The 19,181-nt window shown below is 45.9% G+C and overlaps 1 protein-coding gene across 5 annotated transcripts in view; it reads right to left on the bottom strand.

Annotated features, from left to right (window-relative positions):
• Positions 1-19,181, bottom strand: part of ctso (cathepsin O) — a 72,274-nt gene that overhangs the window by 33,063 nt on the left and 20,030 nt on the right. For 4 of the 5 annotated variants that reach the window (XR_009445614.1, XR_009445615.1, XM_048538578.2 and 1 more), the window contains exon 4: positions 3,583-3,750. The exons of the other annotated variant lie outside the window; for it this stretch is intronic. Coding sequence is in view for 2 of the 4 variants with exons in the window: in XM_048538578.2 (XP_048394535.1) it covers positions 3,583-3,750 (168 nt within the window). In the remaining 2 variants the exon portion in view is untranslated. The remainder of the gene's footprint in view (positions 1-3,582; positions 3,751-19,181) is intronic. 5 annotated transcript variants of the gene reach the window in all.

The following is a 19,181-nucleotide window of genomic DNA, read 5'->3' as shown; positions in this document are numbered from 1 at the left end:
TAGACATTCTGAATAAAGATGACAGAAGAAAACTGGTGGATATTTACTGGCTCTTGATAAAGGAAAACATTAAGCCCCACTATTGTTAAAAATGATTGCCACTGCTTTTCGTTACCACATTACCTCTGAGAATGTTAAGCTACAAAGTTAGCATAACAACTTTCCAAAGCTGACTGAGAGGGGGCCCACAGTACCTGAAATGCCTATCTTCATTCCACGACTGAAATCGGAGCTTGTTTGTTGTTTAAATAAACTCTGCTGGCAGTACCTGCTGTTTGCATTCTCCCACCTGAAAAAGGCGAACACAAGGCCGAGCCTAGGTGGCAACGAGCTTTGGATCCTCCTCCCTTCCCCCACCCAAAAAAATCCCCAATCGTGTCTACATGTTGTTGGCTGGAAGGAAGCTTGTGCTTTGTGTGCAAGAAGGAAAACAGCTGGGTCCAGCTCAATGAAGAAATTACAATTGGACACTGACCTTCAGGAAGCTGTAACTCGTGAACTGATTTTTAAAAATATCTCCGGATTTGCCAGAATCTGTAAATTATAGCCTAACAAGCTTCTGTCTAGTGTTCATTAGTTTTCAGAGTGATTGTTTTTGTATATGAAGTACCACAGTAATTACATCAAGTTTTGAATATTAAAAATTCTCATTCTTTTATTTAACCTTAATTGATTTAGCTATGGTAATAAAATGTGAGGCTGGATGAACACAGCAGGCCCAGCAGCATCTCAAGGGTTCAAAAGCTGACGTTTCAGGCCTAGACCCTTCATCGGAGAGGGGGATGGGGTGAGGGTTCTGGAATAAATAGGGAGAGAGGGGGAGGTGGACTGAAGATGGAGAGAAAAGAAGATAGGTGGAGAGGAGAGTATAGGTGGGGAGGTAGGGAGGGGATAGGTCAGTCCTGGGAAGTCGGACAGGTCAAGGAGGTGGGATGAGGTTAGTAGATAGGAGATGGAGGTGCGGATTGGGGTGGGAGGAAGGAATGGGTGAGAGGAAGAACAGGTTAGGGAGACAGAGACAGGCTGGACTGGTTTTGGGATGCAGTGGGTGGAGGGGAAGAGCTGGGATGGTTGTGTGGTGCAGTGGGGGGAGGGGACGAACTGGGCTGGTTTTGGGATGCAGTGGGGGAAGGGAAGATTTTGAAGCTGGTGAAGTACACATTGATACCATTGGGCTGCAGGGTTCCCAAGTGGAATATGAGTTGCTGTTCCTGCAACTTTCGGGTGGCATGACATCTAAAGAATGTGAGGGGGAGTGGAAATGGTTCACAACTGGGAGGTGCAGTTGTTTGTTGTGAACCGAGCGGAGGTGTTCTGCAGAGCGGTCCCCAAGCCTCCGCTTGGTTTCCCCAATGTAGAGGAAGCCACACCGGGTACAATGGATACAGTATACCACATTGGCAGATGTGCAGGTGAACCTCTGCTTAATATGGAAAGTCATCTTGGGGCCTGGGATAGGGGTGAGGGAGGAGGTGTGGGGGCAAATGTAGCATTTCCAGCGGTTGCAGGGGAAGGTGCTGGGTGTGGTGGGGTTGGAGGACTGTGTGGAGCGAACAAGGGAGTCACAGAGAGAGTGGTCTCTCTGCCGGGTGTGGTGGGGTTGGGGGGCAGTGTGGAGCGAACAAGGGAGTCACGGAGAGAGTGGTCTCTCAGCCAGCTCAGCCCAGCTCTTCCCCTCCACCCACTGCATCTCAAAACCAGTCCAGCCTGTCTCTGCCCCCCTAACCTGTTCTTCCTCTCACCCGTCCCTTCCTCCCACCCCAAGCCGCACCTCCATCTCCTACCTACTAACCTCATCCCACCTCCTTGACCTGTCCGTCTTCCCTGGACTGACCTATCTCCTCCCTACCTCCCCACCTATACTCTCTTCTCCACCTATCTTCTTTTCTCTCCATCTTCGGTCCGCCTCCCCCTCTCTCCCTATTTATTCCAGAATCCTCACCCCATCCCGCTCTCTGATGAAGGGTCTAGGCCCGAAACGTCAGCTTTTGTGCTCCTGAGATGCTGCTGGGCCTGCTGTGTTCCTCCAGCCTCACATTTTATTATCTTGGATTCTCCAGCATCTGCTGTTCCCATTTTCACTGATTTAGTTATGGATTTATTTCAAAAATTGTAATGCAAACTGGGATTTGAGGATCAGGAGGAATAGGAGTAAAAAGGGAAAGTAGTAAATTGAACAATACTTTGCAGTCACAGTCTTAACTGGGGAAATAATCATATAAAATTCCCCATTCTCACTTTGTCCATGACATCACCAACAGTACTGTTCCTCTACGTGAAATGGATTTAATTGTACATGAATAGCCTTGCCCAAAGCAGTAAATTTCCCAAAGGAGATTTATCATTTCTTGAACTATTGGTTGGTAGGTTTTTGGGCTAGAAAACAGTCCATTGTTTGAGCATATTCCAGAAACCGGAAGCTTGATCGTCATTTAAACTCTGTTGAATATTTCCTGGATAAAGCACTTTATAAACAAATGCATTTCCTTGTCCTACTATTTTAGTTAATTACTGAAAAAGTGCAATTAGGTTCATTAGACGTGATCTTCCCTTTATAAATCCATGTTGCCTGTCCTAATCAACTAAAGCTTTTCCAAAGTTCAATTACTGTGTTTAATTATAGTTCCAATAACTTCGCCGCAATAAATTTCACCAATAGGTCTATCATTTTCTTGCTTTCCACTCTCTCACCCAGAATTCTCGTGCGTGTCTCTGTTTGGCTTGTCCTAGGATGGATGTGTTGTCCCAACCAAAGTGGTGTCATTCCTCATCTGTATGTAAGGATACTAGTGATAGTGGGTCATGTCGTTTTGTGGCTAGTTGATGTTCATGTATCCTGGTGGCTAGCTTTCTGCCTGTTTGTCCAATGTCGTGTTTGTCATCTACAAAATACCTTGCAAAAACTGTGACAAACACGACATTGGACAAACAGGCAGAAAACAAACCACCAGGATACATGAACATCAGCTAGCCACAAAACGACATGACCCACTATCACGAGTATCCTTACATACAGATGAGGAAGGACACCACTTTGATTGGGACAACACATCCATCCTAGGACAAGCCAAATAGAGACACGCACGAGAATTCCTAGAGGCATGGCATTCTAACCGGAACTCCATCAACAAACACATTGATTTGCAGCCAATTTACCATCCTCTGAGAAAAAAAACAGGGAATGACATCACCAACCCAAGGAAACCTAAACAGATAAATAGAAAGCGGGACATAACTCCAGCGCTTCATCGGAGGCTGACTGATGATGTTACCTAGAATGGTGATGAAACGTCTGAAAACTAACCTTCCAGCTCAGCGAGCAAACTCACATCCAAAACCTCAACCTGAGCTACAAATCTTCTCAAAACTGCTAGATTAATGAATCTTTGGAATGCACTGCTGCGTGGTGAGCACACTTGAGTGTGCTGCCTTGAGTATGGCTGGCTCATTGCTGCCTTCGGTATGGGTGCACACAGTGAACTATTTGTTCTCCTTACTTGCCAATTTAATATTCCATAAAAGGTACTCCTATTAACTTACTGGCAAGTAAACACTGGTCATTTGTCAAAAAGTCATACCAACCTGATTTAGCCACATCAGGGCACTGATGGGTGAGCCACCTTTGCAACCTGCATCCCTAAAAGAACAATCTATAACCTCTTGTGCACTGAGCAACTCCAGGTGACCTTCTTTGATTGCACTTGAAGATTCAATACTCTCCACAACACTGAATGCCCAGCAACCACCGCACTACAAAAGAAATACAAAAATCAATCTGATTATTGCAGAACCCAAATTAATCCCAAGGGAATTAACTGATTACTGCATTTCCTGGCTAATGAAATATTATTTTAGAAACCATCACATACATAAAATATATACGATGATAGTTACTATTAATGGTACTTTGATAGGCCTTGTAAATCTCATACTTTTTTCAGGCAGCAAGGAAATAAATGGAAGTAAAGTGTTAGCATCTGAAAATATTTATTATTGGCAAATCAACCAAATTATATCTGAAGGTTGAACTATTGCCTGGTCACTGCAACAGTCTTCAAAGGCAAGTGGCAGTGTGTCATATTACCTTGAATTCTGCATGTTACATTTCCAAAATGAAATCCTTGAGAAGATTTAAAAGAAACACGAGACTTTCAGAACATAATGGCAGCATTCTAGAAAACCTAAGCAGTTTATTTCTGGCATGTTGCAAAGTGCTTTAGGAGAGAAAAGATTTGAGTGAGCATACCTCAAGTCCCTAATAGACATCGTGGCACTAAAATAAGTTACATTTGCCAAAGAAACAACTTGGCAGAAAAGTAATTGTGCTATTTTTCTTAAGCTGTAATATCTAATAATAGAAATATTCATTTATTAGCATAGAAGAACCAGATAATGGCACCCAAAGCATATGTTTAATACTATTCTTTCCATTTGGCTACCACGGACGGAACAAAACAAAGTGATGATTTATTTAAAAAAGATTCGGGGGGTGGTGGATGACATGAAATACCATATCATGATGCTAGCGTACAAATACCAAGTACCACTCTGCTACTTTCATTAATAAGGTTGATTTTGACAACCATAACAGTGGTTTCTTGATTTTCAGTATAATGTTTCTTTATTTTGTAGCACCGTATCTGCTGACACCTATTGGATCTTTATATAAACTGCTCTGCTGACAAATGCTGAATGGTCAAGTTAAATGACCTGCTTTGATTCTTTGGCACTTTTTGCCAGTTATTTTCTTTGTCCATACATATTGACCAATCCTCCCTCCCACGTTCATGGTTCCAATTTGTGAAATAATCACATATGTCAAGTAAATTAGAGATTCAAATTTATTGATGCTGACTCTGTTGTCTAGCTTTCAGTATCTTTTAGACGTGTTAAAATGGTAATCTCAATGTAGACAGTTTATTTATTCCACATGGGTCTCATAAGTGTGCTTCGATCTAAGGTCAGGTGACCACCAGCCATTTCAGGTTCATATTTCTTTCTTTTTTAAAATACCATTTTTAGACAATGATAACAATCATGTTTTAACAATCAGATAATGGACATTAAAATTTGATTGTCCATATCTATCACTATCATAACGGTTTAAAGTGAGTACTGAGTGTTTCACGTTTTAAAATGATGTGTGTCAGGATAACTAGAGGATGCTGGAGATTTGGCAGCATCTGTGGAGTGAGAAACAGCTAATGTTTCAAATCTGCCAAGACTCTCCTTCAGGTCTGGAAAGGACCAGGAAAATGGGCTTTTTAACATTGTTGACAGAGGGGAAAGAAGAACAATTGGAACAACTGCAGGGTATCGAGTAGATGTTGGTGTCTTCACTGATCTAGACAAATGGAGAGTAAGGAAAGTTTTGGGTGTAACAGCTAGATAAATAATAGGTGTGAAAGGAGAAATTGGGTGTGCTGTGCTGAGACCATAGCCAATGAGATAAGCAGTGGTGGTAATGGGTGGGGGAATGGGAGACACGGTTAGGTAGGTTGCATCATTTACTCTGATTCTGGTCCATTTCTGATTCTTCCCTCTCTGATTTCAGTATTACATTTCTGCAGGGGTAAGCTGTCCATCAATATCTACTACCAACCAACTGACTCATATTTATCTTGACTATGTTTCTGCATACCTGACACCCCACAAGGAGTCCATTCTGTTTTCTCAGTTTCTCCATCTCCATGCAATGATGCTACTTTCCACAGGGCTGGCTCAAACACCTTTTTTTGTCATCTGAGAATTCTCCCCCACTGTGGTCAACAGGGCCCTCAGCCTGTCTAATGCATTTCCTGAACTTCTGCCCTACTCCCAGAGCAATAATAGGGTTCCCTTATCTTGAGATGCTCACCAGGTAAGCTGCACACAGTCAAGAAGGAGAGATCACATCTGGAGTGAGACACAGTCGCGCGAGTATATGGTTCAGGGGAATTGGAGGCAGCATGGGAATAGAACAAGTAAATCTTTCTTTACTTTCTCCATTTTAAATCTCTAAAATGCAGTAGCTATTGAAAAGGTAGCTGGCTCAGCAGACTGTTGAATACTTATTAGGTATTCCCCGAAGCCTGCATTGGGTCTCAAAAGGTTTTGATTACAATTGAATCTTAACTGGTGTGAATCAGCTCAGCTCTATTTGAGACTGCCTGTAAAAGCATAAGATCAGTAAACAATGCACAGTTAGGAAGGAAAGATCGCATCTGAAGTGAGACACAGCTTGTATGAGTATATAGCTCAGGGAGCAAATTAAAAGACCTGCAACAAAATTTAAAAATCAAATTAGGAACTAAGTAAAAATTGAGATGCAGGGCAAAGTGGTGTATTGTACCCACATGATATGGGAGCTGTTGAACCCCATTGGTGTTCATAGTGACCATATTACATAGCAACTGTTGGTTGCTTGAGGAAACTCTGGCTCAGAGTTGATGAGCTGGAGTCTGATCTTCAAACATTGACCATGAGACCATAAGATATAGGAGTGGAAGTAAGACCATTCGGCCCATCAAGTCCATTCCACCATTTAAATCATGGCTGATGGGCACTTCAACACCACTTCCCTGCACTCTCCCCATAGCCCTTGATTCCTTGTGAGATCAAAAATTTGTCGATCTCTGCCTTGAAGGCATCCAACATCCCAGCCTCCACTGCACTCTGCGGCAATGAATTCCACAAGCCCTCCACTCTCTGGCTGAAGAAACCATTTCAGTTTTAAATCTACCCCTCTAATTTTAAGGCTGTGCCCACAGGTCCTAGTCTCCCCGCCTAACGGAAACAACTTCCTAGCGTCCACCCCTTCTAAACCATACATTATCTTGTAAGTTTCTATTCGATCTCTCCTCAACCTTCTAAAGTCTAATGAGTACAATCCCAGGATCCTTAGCCGTTCATCATATGTTAAACCTACCATTCCAGGGACACATCAGGAGGGCGAATGTTACCTGGACAGTGTGTTTAAGGAGGCAGTCATACCCCTTTAGATTAACTATCTCAAATTTGGTCAGGGACAGGAGGGTGTGACTTCAAGCAAGGCAAGTAGAGGATTCCGGGATGTTGTGCTGAAGAAGCCACATTGCTTAAGCTTGTCTAACTGCTTTGGAATATCTCGCTCAATGTGTTGATGAGAGCAGGGGCCATTGGGAGAATAAGCAAACTGACCACAGTACCATGATAGCGGGAAGAAAAGAGAAATGTAGTTGTTATCAGGGATTGTATTATGAGGTGAATAGATACGAGTCCAGGATTGAGACTCTCAAAAGCTATGTTGTCTGCCTGGTGCCTGGGTTCAGGAAATGTCATCTGGGCTACCGAAGAACATCGGAGCCAGTGGGAAAGATCCAGTTATTATGATCCATCTAGGTACCAAAGATATAGTCAGGAAGAGGAAAGGAGTTCTGCTGAGGGAATATGTTCAGCTCGGGGCTAAGTTGAAAAGCAGGACCGTGAGGTGCTAATCTCTGGATTTCACTGCCTGAACCACAAAGCTAATTGCAACAGGGTCAACATGCATGAACAAGTAAACATGCAGCTCAAAGACTGTTGGTGAGAAAAGCTTTGAATTGATGGGACATTGCCATCATTACTGGGGCAGGAGGGAACTGTTCCAATGGGTCAAACTCTAGCGAAATCATGATTGGACCAGAGACCTGGTGAATTGCATAACTAAAGATAGTGTGATTAGGGCTTCAAACTAAATAGTGGGTGGGTTCAGGTACATGGAAAATGATTGAAGTTAAAGTTGGGGAGGGATCAGCAGAGATTATTGAAGTTTCCAGAACAAGTAATAGGACAAAGTATGGAAAGGGTCAGGAATATAACTGTACAGAAGAGAAGGGGGCAACTATGAGAGGTGACCAGTCAATGCTAAGGATGTTGTACAGAACTGCATGCAGTATACAAGACCTGGTAAATGAGCTTGTGGAACAGTATGTAATTGCTGGGAATTATGTTGCAGATATCACAGAGATGTGGTTACAAGGGGATTAGAGCTGGGAAATTAAATTTCCAAGGGAATGTACCCTATTGAAAGGATGATGATGGGCAGAGGGGCTGGGGTTGTCTTGTAAGAAACAAAATTGAATCAGAAACAAGCAATGTTATAGATTCGGAAGGCATAGAAATTTATATGGGTCAAGTGGAAGAACCATAGAGGGAAAAAGGCTCTGATGGAAGTTATGTACAGGCTTCCTACCAGCAGTCAGGCTGTGAGGCGACAAATAAATTAGGAGATAGAAACTGAAAATAAAAATATAACAGCTTTTGTACAGTGCCCAAAACACACCCGCAAGTACAGTACCCAACTGTATTAGAAGTGTTAGAAGTATTAGTATTAGAAGAACCGAAGACACATACACCAGACACCACCAATCTCATCAGCAACGACAACATTATCAAGCTAGTGGACCTATGCCTTACCACCCACTTCACTTTCAATAACAAAACCTACAGACAAACCAATGGTACACCCATGGGATCTCCGATATCAGGGTTCTTAGCAGAGGCAGTAATGCAGAGACTCGAACAAACAGCTCTGCCAATCATCCAACCCAAACTTTGGGTTCGCTATGTGGATGACACCTTTGTCATCACTAAACAAAACAAATTAGAGGAAACCTTCAAGACCATCAATAATACCCTTACTGGCATAACATTCACAAAAGAGGAGGAAAACAACAACAAACTGCCATTCCTAGATGTCACAGTAGAGCGAACAGCCAATGGGGAACTTCAAACCAGCATCTACAGGAAAACAACACGTACGGACCAAATACTGAACTACAGGAGCAACCATCCCAACACCCACAAACAAAGCTGCATTAGAACATTATTCCAATGAGCCACCACACACTGCGGCACAGAGGAACTACGAAGAGCAGAAGAAAATCACCTATACTGCGTATTCAAAAAGAATGGGTACCCTATGAACACAGTCTGCCGATTCCTCAGCAACAAACCCAAACAAACAGACAAAACGGGCCCAGAAACCATAACCACTCTCCCCTACATCAAAGACATTTCCAAAATGACTGCCAGACTACTCGGACCTCTTGGCATCAGGGTAGCCCACAAACCCACCAACACACTAAAACAGCAGCTAATGAACTTAAAATACCCTATACAGACAACAAACAAAACGAACGTCATCTACAAAATACCTTGCAAGAACTGTGACAAACCTACATTGAACAAACAGGCAGAAAGCTAGCCACCAGGATACATGAACATCAACTAGCCCCAAAAATGACATGACCCACTATCACTCGTATCCTTCCATACAGATGAGGAACGACACCACTTTGATTGGGACAACACATCCATCCTAGGACAAGCCAAACAGAGAGAAGCACGAGAATTCCTAGAAGCATGGCATTCCAACCGGAACTCCATCAACAAACACATTGATTTGGAGCCAATCCACCATCCCCTGAGAAAAAGAACAGGAAATGACATCACCAACCCATGGAAACCTAACCAGAAAAATAGAAAGCGGGACTTAACACCAGCGCTTCATCAGAGGCTCACTGTTATGTTACCTAGAATGGTGGTGAAACATCTGGGAACAAACCTTCCAGCTCAGTGAACCAGCTTACATCCGGAACAAAATAAAGACCCACTCTTTTGTGGGCTGAGAAGAGGAGAGCACGACTGTGTTGGAGGTGGAAAGAAGACGTCGGGTTGGATGTGCACCCTTGCAACCGGTGGATCTTAATGCTGGCTTCGGCCGAACGCTGGTTCAGGGGAACAGCCAACCTGCAACGATGGCTGCGGCGAGTGCTCATGCCCCGGGTCAGGGGGTCCGGAACACCATCCGCATTTCTGTGAAGAAGGCGGGTGAAGGTGCACATGTAGACCGCACCTTCTTTGTGAAGAGGGTCCTGTTGGACTGTTGTGGGTTTGCTGCTGCGGACATTTACTGCCTGCAGGATTTCCCTGGAGGAGGTTTCTACGATGTAAACTTCAGGAGTGTCAAGCTTTGCGAGTGCTTTCTGGAGGTTTTCAAGGAGAAAGGTCCTGTTGGACTGTTGTGGGTTTGCTGCTGCGGACATTTACTGCCTGCAGGATTTCCCTGGAGGAGGTTTCTACGATGTAAACTTCAGGAGTGCCAAGCTTTGCGAGTGCTTTCTGGAGGTTTTCAAGGAGAAAGGAGGTGAGGGCCCCCTCTCTGTATTGACCGCTGTCCCGCTGTTCATTATGCCAGTGCAGAGGAGCCATATGGTGACTGTACACATGTACAACCCGCATGTGCCAGCAGTTGATGTTCTGACCTTCCTTGGAAGGTACGTGAAGGTGGAAGGGGACCTAACCAACATCATGGACCCCTTCGGCATCTGGACCAGTAAGAGGCAGGTCAGAGTGAGGCTGAGGATGGGCATAGACGGGAACATTGTACACCCACCATCCAGCTTTGCGATCGGCGGGAGCAAGGGCTACCTGGCCTATGCAGGGCAACCTAAAGTCTGCCATGCCTGTGGTAGGTCAGGTCACGTGGCGGCCGACTGCAAAGCCACCATCTGCAGGGAGGAGGGGCACCTTGCAAAGGATTGCCCACAAGAGAAAAGCTGCAACCTTTGTGGGGAAGCGGACCACCTCTATAGGGCATGCCCGTGGCGGGGGACCACCTATGCCCAGGTCGCCGACAGGGGCAATGTGGGGCAGGCGCCCCCGGAGGACAGGAAGGCACCAGGGCCTGCAAAGACCCCCCCCTAATGTGCAGGAGGGCCAGGTCGTGCAGGAGGGCCCAGCCCTACAGGATGGACCCGAGGCCAGCAAAGTGTCCCTGCAGGCTCCGCTCCCCCTGACAACCCAGAGTCAATGGAGGCGGCGACAGGTGGCCCAGGGGAGTGGAGGACGGTCCAGAAAGCGAGGAGGAAGGCGCGATGGTGGGCCCAGGCACCGCAACCATCAGGCGGGAAGAGGCAGCTACGGGGTGGGGCTATAAGAGCTCCTCTGACAAGGGAGATTCGGAGGAGGCCCGCCCAAAGCAGAAGCTAAAGATCTCAAGGGAGAAGGAAAGCAGCACCCCGCTTCCAGGTGACGGGAGGCGTCCTGAGGCTCCCTCCGACACCTAGTCACGTGTCGCTGGGGTCCTGGAGGGGCTCCCGGAACTTCCAGGTGGGAAGGAGGAAACAGTGCGTCCCCAGCCTGACCCAGAGCCAGACTCTCCTGCCTCCGTACCCCCGACAGGGGGATGCTACCCGGAAGGCAGCACGGACGGTTTCCTGAGCCCGGACAGCATCTAGCAGTTAGCCTGGGCAATGGGCATGAAGGGACAGATGGAGGGGCTGGACCTTGGACTTGGGGAGGGTACTGCAGTCACTGCCCACAATGGGGGTACGAGTTGCGAGCATTAATGTGCGCAGCATCAAATCCACTGCAAGATGTGTGTCTACATTGGCCTACCTGACCACCGTCAAGGCAGATCTCCTGTTTCTGGAGTCGCGACAGCTTTCCCTGTCTCTCTCTCGCCGTCCAAACACCCTTGAGGATACCGCACCTCAGCAGATACGGGAATTGGTCCGGCACCTAGACCTGTGGGCCTTCGATCTGGTCGGGGGGTAACGACTGTCGCTCCTCGGGCCTGGCTATTCTGCTGCGGGAGCGCAACTTCACCATCTCTCAAGTTCAGGAGGTGGTGGGGGTCGCCTCCTAGTGGCTGATGTCACCTACAGGGACGCTCCCCTGAGGCTGATCAACGCGTACGTCCCAGTGGTATGGAGGGAGCGGTTGGCCGTCCTGCAGCGGCTTCCACCCCTGCTGGCTACGTCCAGGCCGGTCATCCTCGGCAGAGACTTCAACTACATCATCGATGCAGATGGAAGATCCGGCGTGGGGACTGCGGGTGGGGGGAGTCAACTGGACGTCACGTCTGGATTCCTGATGGGCACGGTGAAGGACGCCAAGCTGCTCGACGTCTTCAGCACCCCTGCAGATAGAGCGCAGTGGACATACACCTGGTCGCGGCCAGACGGGTCTATCCGCTCAAGGATAGACTTCCTGTTTGTGTTACGGGTGTTCTCGGTCAGGTCCACCGGTGTCGAGCCGGTGTTCTTCTCTGACCACTGCCTCCTGCTGGCCGACTGTCACTTACAGAACGACCAGCAGGCCGGCAAGGGGACGTGGAAGCTCTACACGACTCTGTTGACCGCAGAGAACGTCAAGGAGCTTAAGAGAGAGTACGCCAGTTGGAGAACCATGAAACCCCTCTTTGAGTCTCCGGGCAACTGGTGGGAGACGGTGAAGGAGAACATCAAGAGGTTCTTTGTCCTCAAGGGTGTTCGGATGGCGAGAGAGAGACAGGGAAAGCTGTCACGACTCCAGAAAAGGGTGTAGAACCTGCTCCTTCTGCAGTTGATGGGGGTCGATGTCACAGAGGACCTCTGCAAGGTGAGGGGCCAGCAAGCCTCACTCTTCGCCACGGAGGCCTCCAGGATAATCTTCCGGTCCAGGGTCTGCTCCGTGGAGCAGGACGAGATGTGCTCGCGTTTCTTCTTTCAGAAGGTGCACAAAAAGAGCTCTGTGCTTAGCCGGCTGAAGGAGGACGGCTCGGCGACGTCGTCTTGGCCCGATATTTTGAGGATCAGCAGAGCCTTCTACGCTGGAGTGTACGACGCAAAGCCCACAAACAGCATGGCCTCCGAGTCGTTCCTGTTGTCTATCACGGAGATCTTAGACGACGGCACGAGGGAGTGGCTGGACCGGCCGATATCCCTGGACAAGCTGACCACAGCCCTCAAATCCTGGGAGAGGAATAAGACTCCCGGGAGCGACGGCTTACCGGTCGAGCTGTATTCCGCTCTGTGGGACCTGGTCAGCCAGGAACTGCTGGAGGTGTATAAATATGTTTTATTTTTTGTACATCTTATGAATAAAGTATATTTTTTCAAATAAAAAAAAAGTGACGAAACGTCTGAAAACTAACCTTCCAGCTCAGCGAGCAATCTCACATCCAGAATCTCAACCTGAGCTACAAATCTTCTCAAAACCCGCTCGCAACCATGGCTGACAAGGGAAGTCAAGGAAAGTATAAAAGCATTCAATGTGGTGAAGATAATGGGATGCCTGAGGATTGGGAAGCCTTTAAAAGCCAGCAGAGGATAAATTTTAAAAAGCAATAAGTGGGGTGGGGAGAAGATGAAATAGGAGGGTGAGCTAACTAGAAATATAAAATAAGATTGTATGAGTATTTTTTGACATATGAAAGGTAAGAGAGAGACAACAGTGGAAACTTGAAAATGAGGCTGGATAAGCAAAAGTGGAGGAACTGAATAGTTACTTTGCATCAGCCTTTGCTGTGCTAAACATTAGTAGCAGTGGCACAGTGGCTAGCACTGCTGCCTCAGTGCCAGGGACCTGGGTTCACTTCCAGACTGAGGCAACTGTCTGTGTGGTGTTTGCACATTCTCCCCCTCTTCTTGGTGGGTTTCCTTCCATATTCCAAAGATGCGCAGGTTAGGTGGATTGGCCATGCAAAATTACCCTGTAGTGTCCAGGGATGTGCAGACTATGTGGATTAACTGTGGGAAGTGCAGGGTTACAGGAATATGGTAGGGAGGTGGGTCTGGGTGGGATACTTTTTGGAGGGTTGGTGTGGACTTGATGGGCCAAATGGTTTGCTTTCATACTGTAGGGATTCTATGACTTCAAGAGAGTCGGGGCAGAGATGAGGCTAGCAGGCATCACTAAGGAGAAGGTGCTGTGAAGGTGAAAAGTCTGAAAGTGGACAAATTGCAGACCAGATGGTCTAGACCCCAGAGTTCTGAAGGAGACAGCTGACAAGATTGTAGAGGCATTGGTGATGATCTTTCAGGAATCACGAGAGTCAGGGAGGGTCCCATAGGACTTTAAAATGCCTAACATAATACCCCAGTTTAAGAATGGAGGGAGGCAGAAGAAAGGAAATTAAAGGCTGATTAGCCTGACCTCGGTCGTTGATAAAATTTTAGAGGCCATTATTAGGGATAAGATTGCAGAGTAATTGAAAGTGAATAGAAAAATAGAGATGAGTCCAGGGTTGGACAAATCTGTTCAAATTCTTTGACGAAGGAATGAGCAAACTGGACAAAGGAGAGCAAGTGGATATGATCTATTTGAACTTCCAGGCTTTTGACAAGGTGCAGAGCAGGAGGCTGCTAAATAAGAGGAGGAGAGGCAACAGACCAGTAGTATTAAAGCTGGGCCATTAATCCAAAGACCCATATAATGTTCTGGGAATCTGGGTTTGAATCCCACCATGGCAGATGGTGGAATTTGAATTCAATGAAAGTCAGGAATTAAGAGTCCAACGAGGACCATGAATCAGTTGTCAACTGTCAGAAAAAAACCCATTTGGTTTGCTTACGCCCTTTTAGGGAAGGAAATTGTCATCCTTACCTGGTCTCGCTACATTTGACTTGAGACACCCAGAAATGTGGTTGACTGTTAACTGCGTTTGAGGCAATTAAGGATGAGCAATAAATGCTGCCCTAGCCAGTGATGCACTCATCATGGAGCCCATAGTGCTGGGGGCAAGGTACTGGCATAGATAGAGGACTGGCTGACTTGAAGAAGGCAGAAAGCGTATATAAGAGGGCCTTTGTCAGGATGGCAGCTGATGACTAGTGAGATTGCGCAGGGGCTCAGTATGACCACAATTAAATGGGGAAATGCTTGGGAAATCTGAAGCACAAAGGGACTGAGAAGTCGTAGTTCAAGATTCTCTGAAGATTAACATGCAGGTTCAATTCGCAGTTAGGAAAGCAAATGCAATGTTAGCATTCATTTCAGGACGGCTGGAATATAACAGCAGAGATAAAGGCTCTGGTCAGACTGCATTTGGAATATTGTGACCAGTTTTGGCCCTATATCTAAGGAAGGATGTGCTGGTGTTGGAAGGGGTCCACAGGAGGTTTAGAACATAGAACATAGAAAAGTACTGCACAGGCCTTTGGCCCACAATGTTGTGCCGTGGATTAATCCTAATCCAAAAATAAAATAGCCTAACCTACATTCCCCTCGATTCACTGCTGTCCCTGTGCATGTTCAGCAGTTGCTTAAATGTCACTAACGACTCCGCTTCCACGACTACCACTGGCAAACTATTCCATGCGCTCACAACTCTGTGGGTGAAGAACCTCCCTCTGACGTCTCCCCTATACCTTCCTCCTAACACCTTAAAACTATGATCCCTCGTGGCAGTCAATCCTGCCCTGGGGAAAAGTCTCTGGCTATTGACTCTATCCATGCCTCTCATTGCCTTGTACACCTCGATCAGGTCACCTTTCTTCCTCCTTCTCTCCAGAGAGAAAAGTCCAAGCTCAGTTAACCTCTCCTCGTAAGACAAGCCCTCCTGTCCAGGCAGCATCCTGGTAAACCTCCTTTGCACCCTCTCCAAAGCCTCCACATCTTTCCTATAATAGGGCCACCAGGACTGGACACAATATTCCAAGTGTGGTCTCGCCAGGGTTTTGTAGAGCTGCAGCAAAACCTCGCGGCTCTTAAACTCGATCCCCCTGTTAATGAAAGCCAAAACACCATATTGCTTTCTTAACAACCTTATCCACTTGGGTGGCAACTTTGAGGGAGCTATGCACTTGAACACCCAGATCCCGCTGTTCCTCCACACTGCCGAGAATCCTGCCTTTAATCCTATATTCAGCATTTAAGTTCGACCTTCCAAAATGCATCACTTCGCATTCATTCAGGTTGAACTCCATCTGCCATTTCTCAGCGCAGCTCTGCATTCTGTCAATGTCTCGCTGAAGCCTGCAATAGCCCTCAATACTATCAATGGCACCTCCAACCTTTGTGTCATCAGCAAACATACTAACCTACCCCTCAACCTCCTCATCCAGGTCATTGATTAAAAACTACAAAGAGCAGAGGCCCAAGAACAGAGCCCTGCAGGACACCACTCAGCACTGACCTCCAGGCAGAATACTTACCATCTACAACCACTCTCTGCCTTCTGTCAGCCAACCAATTCTAAATCTAGACAGCCAAATTACCCTCTATCCCATGCCTCCTGTTTACAAGAATGATCCTGGGATGAAAGACTTGTCATGAGGAGGGGTTGAGGACTTTGAGTTTGGACTCAATGGAGTTGAGAAGGATGTTGGAGGAAGTCTCATTGAAACTCACAAAATACTGACGGACCTGAATAGAGTGCGTGTAGAGATGATGTTTTCACTAGTAAAGAGACTAGAACCCAAAGGCACTCACTCTGCACAAAGGACTGCACTTTTGAGCTGAGATGAGGCAGCATTTTCTTTAGTTAAACTGTGAAACTCAATGCTGCAGATGGCTGTGGAGGCTAAGTTATTGAGAGTATTTATGACAAAAGATTCTTAATTTGTAAGGGGATCAAGGATTACGGGGAAAAGTCAGGAGAATGGGATTGAGAAACATATCAGCCATGATCAAATGTTGAAGCAGACTTGATGGGCTAAATGGTGTAATTTTGCTCCCATTTCCCCATCTTATTGTGCATAAACCAGTCTTGGACTCAGCATGATGTTCTGCAACTTTTGCCATCTCCAATAGACTACTACCACCAAACACATTTTAAATTCCGTTCTACCGCCAGCCTTCTGCAGGGACCACTTTCACACTATAGCCACTCCCCCATCAATCCCAACACTTCGTCAACACCTCTGCCCAATGGCAGCATCCCATGCAGTCACAGAGAGCTTAACATATGCCCTTTCACCACCTCCCTCCTCTCTGTTCAAGGCTCTAAACACACCTATGGGAAGCAATATTTTGCTTGTATTTGTCTTCAATCTAGTCTATTATATTTACTGCACACAATGTAGTCATCTTCACGTTTGCGAGACCAAACACAGATTGTGACACTGCTTTGTTGAACACCTCCACATTGTCAATAAAAATGACCGAGACCTTCCAGTTGCTTACCATTTCAACAAACCATCTTGCATCCATGCTTGCATTTCCACCTGGCCCTAATCATGTTCCAACAAAACCCACGGCAAGCTGGAGGAACAACACCTCATTTTCTACTTAGATACTTTGCAGGCTTCAGGACTATTAAGTTCAACAATGTCGGCACATGACCTGTGTCCTCCATATTCCCTTTTGATGACAATCACACTGCTATCTCCCGCCGTCACAGCATCTTGTTAGTACCTTGGCACAATGGATGCATTTTCTCCTTTTCACACCTGTCATTTATACTTATTTTGTATCTCAAACACTCGTTTACCAGCACTGACACAGTTTGTTGTCCTTTTTGTCTTTTGCTTTGGCATCCTCACATCTTTTCCACTTGTTCCTCTTCTACTTCTGTCAACAAATAAAAGACATTTTCTAGCCCTTTTTGATGAAGGGTCTAGGCCCGAAATGTCAGCTTTCCTGCTCCTAAGATGCTGCTTGGCCTGCTGTGTTCATCCAGCTCCACATCTTGTTATCTTGGATTCTCCAGCATCTGCAGTTCCTATTATCTCTGATACCATTTTCTAGCCCCTTTCAGTTCTGAAGAAGAGTGAACTGGATTTGAAATGTTTGCGGTGTTCCTATCTCCACTGATGCTGCCAGATCTGAATTTCTCCAGCATTCGTACCCTATTAAAACAATGCATAATATATTTCAAACTAAAAACAGAAAATGCTGGAGAAATTCAGCAAGTTTGGCAGCATCTGTAGAGAGAGAAGCAAAGTTAACATTCCAAATGTGAAATATTAAGTACTTCAACATTGAGTATACAATCCTAGGGGCTATAAAATGCCTATATGGAAACTGGAAGCAAAATTGATTAACTTTTCCAAATCCACATGATACCAGAAAACAGCATTGATGTATTGAAGCGTGTGTTGTGCGCAGGGAACCCCAAGTAGGACTGAAATAAGCAATATTCTAAATACCACAAAAGAGAGAGACCGGGCTATAACCAAGCAAGTACCCCTCGCCATGCCTCTGATGTGCAAAAAGTGAGATGAAGTCATGGAAAAAGTGAGAACGAAGTCCACTGGGCGATGGAGGGTGGTGACAAATTGGGAATGTTCAGACCTCGTTAAGAAACAGGTAAAGAGCCTTAAGACCATCCTGACGTGGGATGGACATGCAGCGTTGCACATTCCTGGTGGAGAGGATGTGGCTCGGGCCAGAAAAGTGGAAATTATGGAATCAACATCAAGCATCATAAGAATTACAAGTTAACTTGGAATAAAGTCAATAAGCAGGCAGGAGAAGACTGAAACATTGAGTCTGTCAGTGCAGTCCGAGAGTCATATAAGATAGAAACAGGCCCTTTGGTCCACCATGTCTATGCAAACCAACAAACATGAAATTAACACTAATCCAATCTATTTGCTGTTGATCCATAGCCTACAGTGCCCTGCCCTGCCATTTTAAATGCTCATCCAGACGCTTCTTAGAAGTTGCCATCAGGCAGCATCTTGCATATATCTACCACCAGCTACGTGATTTTTCTTTCCCCTCAGATATCCTCTGAATCACTTTCCCTCCACCTTAAACTTGTACCGTCTGGTCACAGAGATGCACAGCATGGAAACAGACCCTTCAGTCCAACTTATCTCTGCCAACCAGATACCCGAAACTAATCCAGTCCCATTTGGCTCATATCCCTCTAAACCCTTCCTATTCGTACGTCCGTCCAGATGCCTTTTAAATGTAATTGTACCAGCCTCCTCCAATTCCTTTGGAAGCCCTGACCACATGTACACACCACCATCTGTGTGGAAAAAGTTGCCCCTTAGGTCCCTTTTAAGTCTTTCCTCTCTCACCTTAAACTTGTGCCCTTTCGCTTTGAACTTCCCTGGGGAGAAGACTTTGGCTGTTAACACTATCCGTGCTACTCATGATTTTATACACTTCTGTAAAGTCACTCCTCAACCTTTGCTCCAGAAAAAAATAGCCTTTGCCTATGTGCCATGTAGAAAATATTCTTATGATCTGCTCTGTCCATACTTCTCATAATTGTGTATACTTCATTCAGACACCACCCCTGCCCCAAGGAAACAAACCCAGCTGAATTAGTTTTTTCTCATAACTGAGACTTTTCATCTCATGCAACATTCTGGTGATCCTCCTCTGCAGTCTATCCAGTGCAATCATGTTGTTCTGATGGTGTGGGGACCAGAATTGCATATAGAATTCCATCTGTAACCAATATTTTACTAAAACGTAACAAGACTTACTTGCTCCTAAATTCAGCACCCTAGCTAATG

The sequence above is a fragment of the Stegostoma tigrinum genome, chromosome 1 (assembly GCF_030684315.1).
Source record: "Stegostoma tigrinum isolate sSteTig4 chromosome 1, sSteTig4.hap1, whole genome shotgun sequence".
Lineage (NCBI taxonomy): Eukaryota > Metazoa > Chordata > Chondrichthyes > Orectolobiformes > Stegostomatidae > Stegostoma > Stegostoma tigrinum.
The sequence above is the reverse complement of the archived record's forward strand: the minus strand, read 5'-3'. Positions and strand labels throughout refer to the sequence as shown.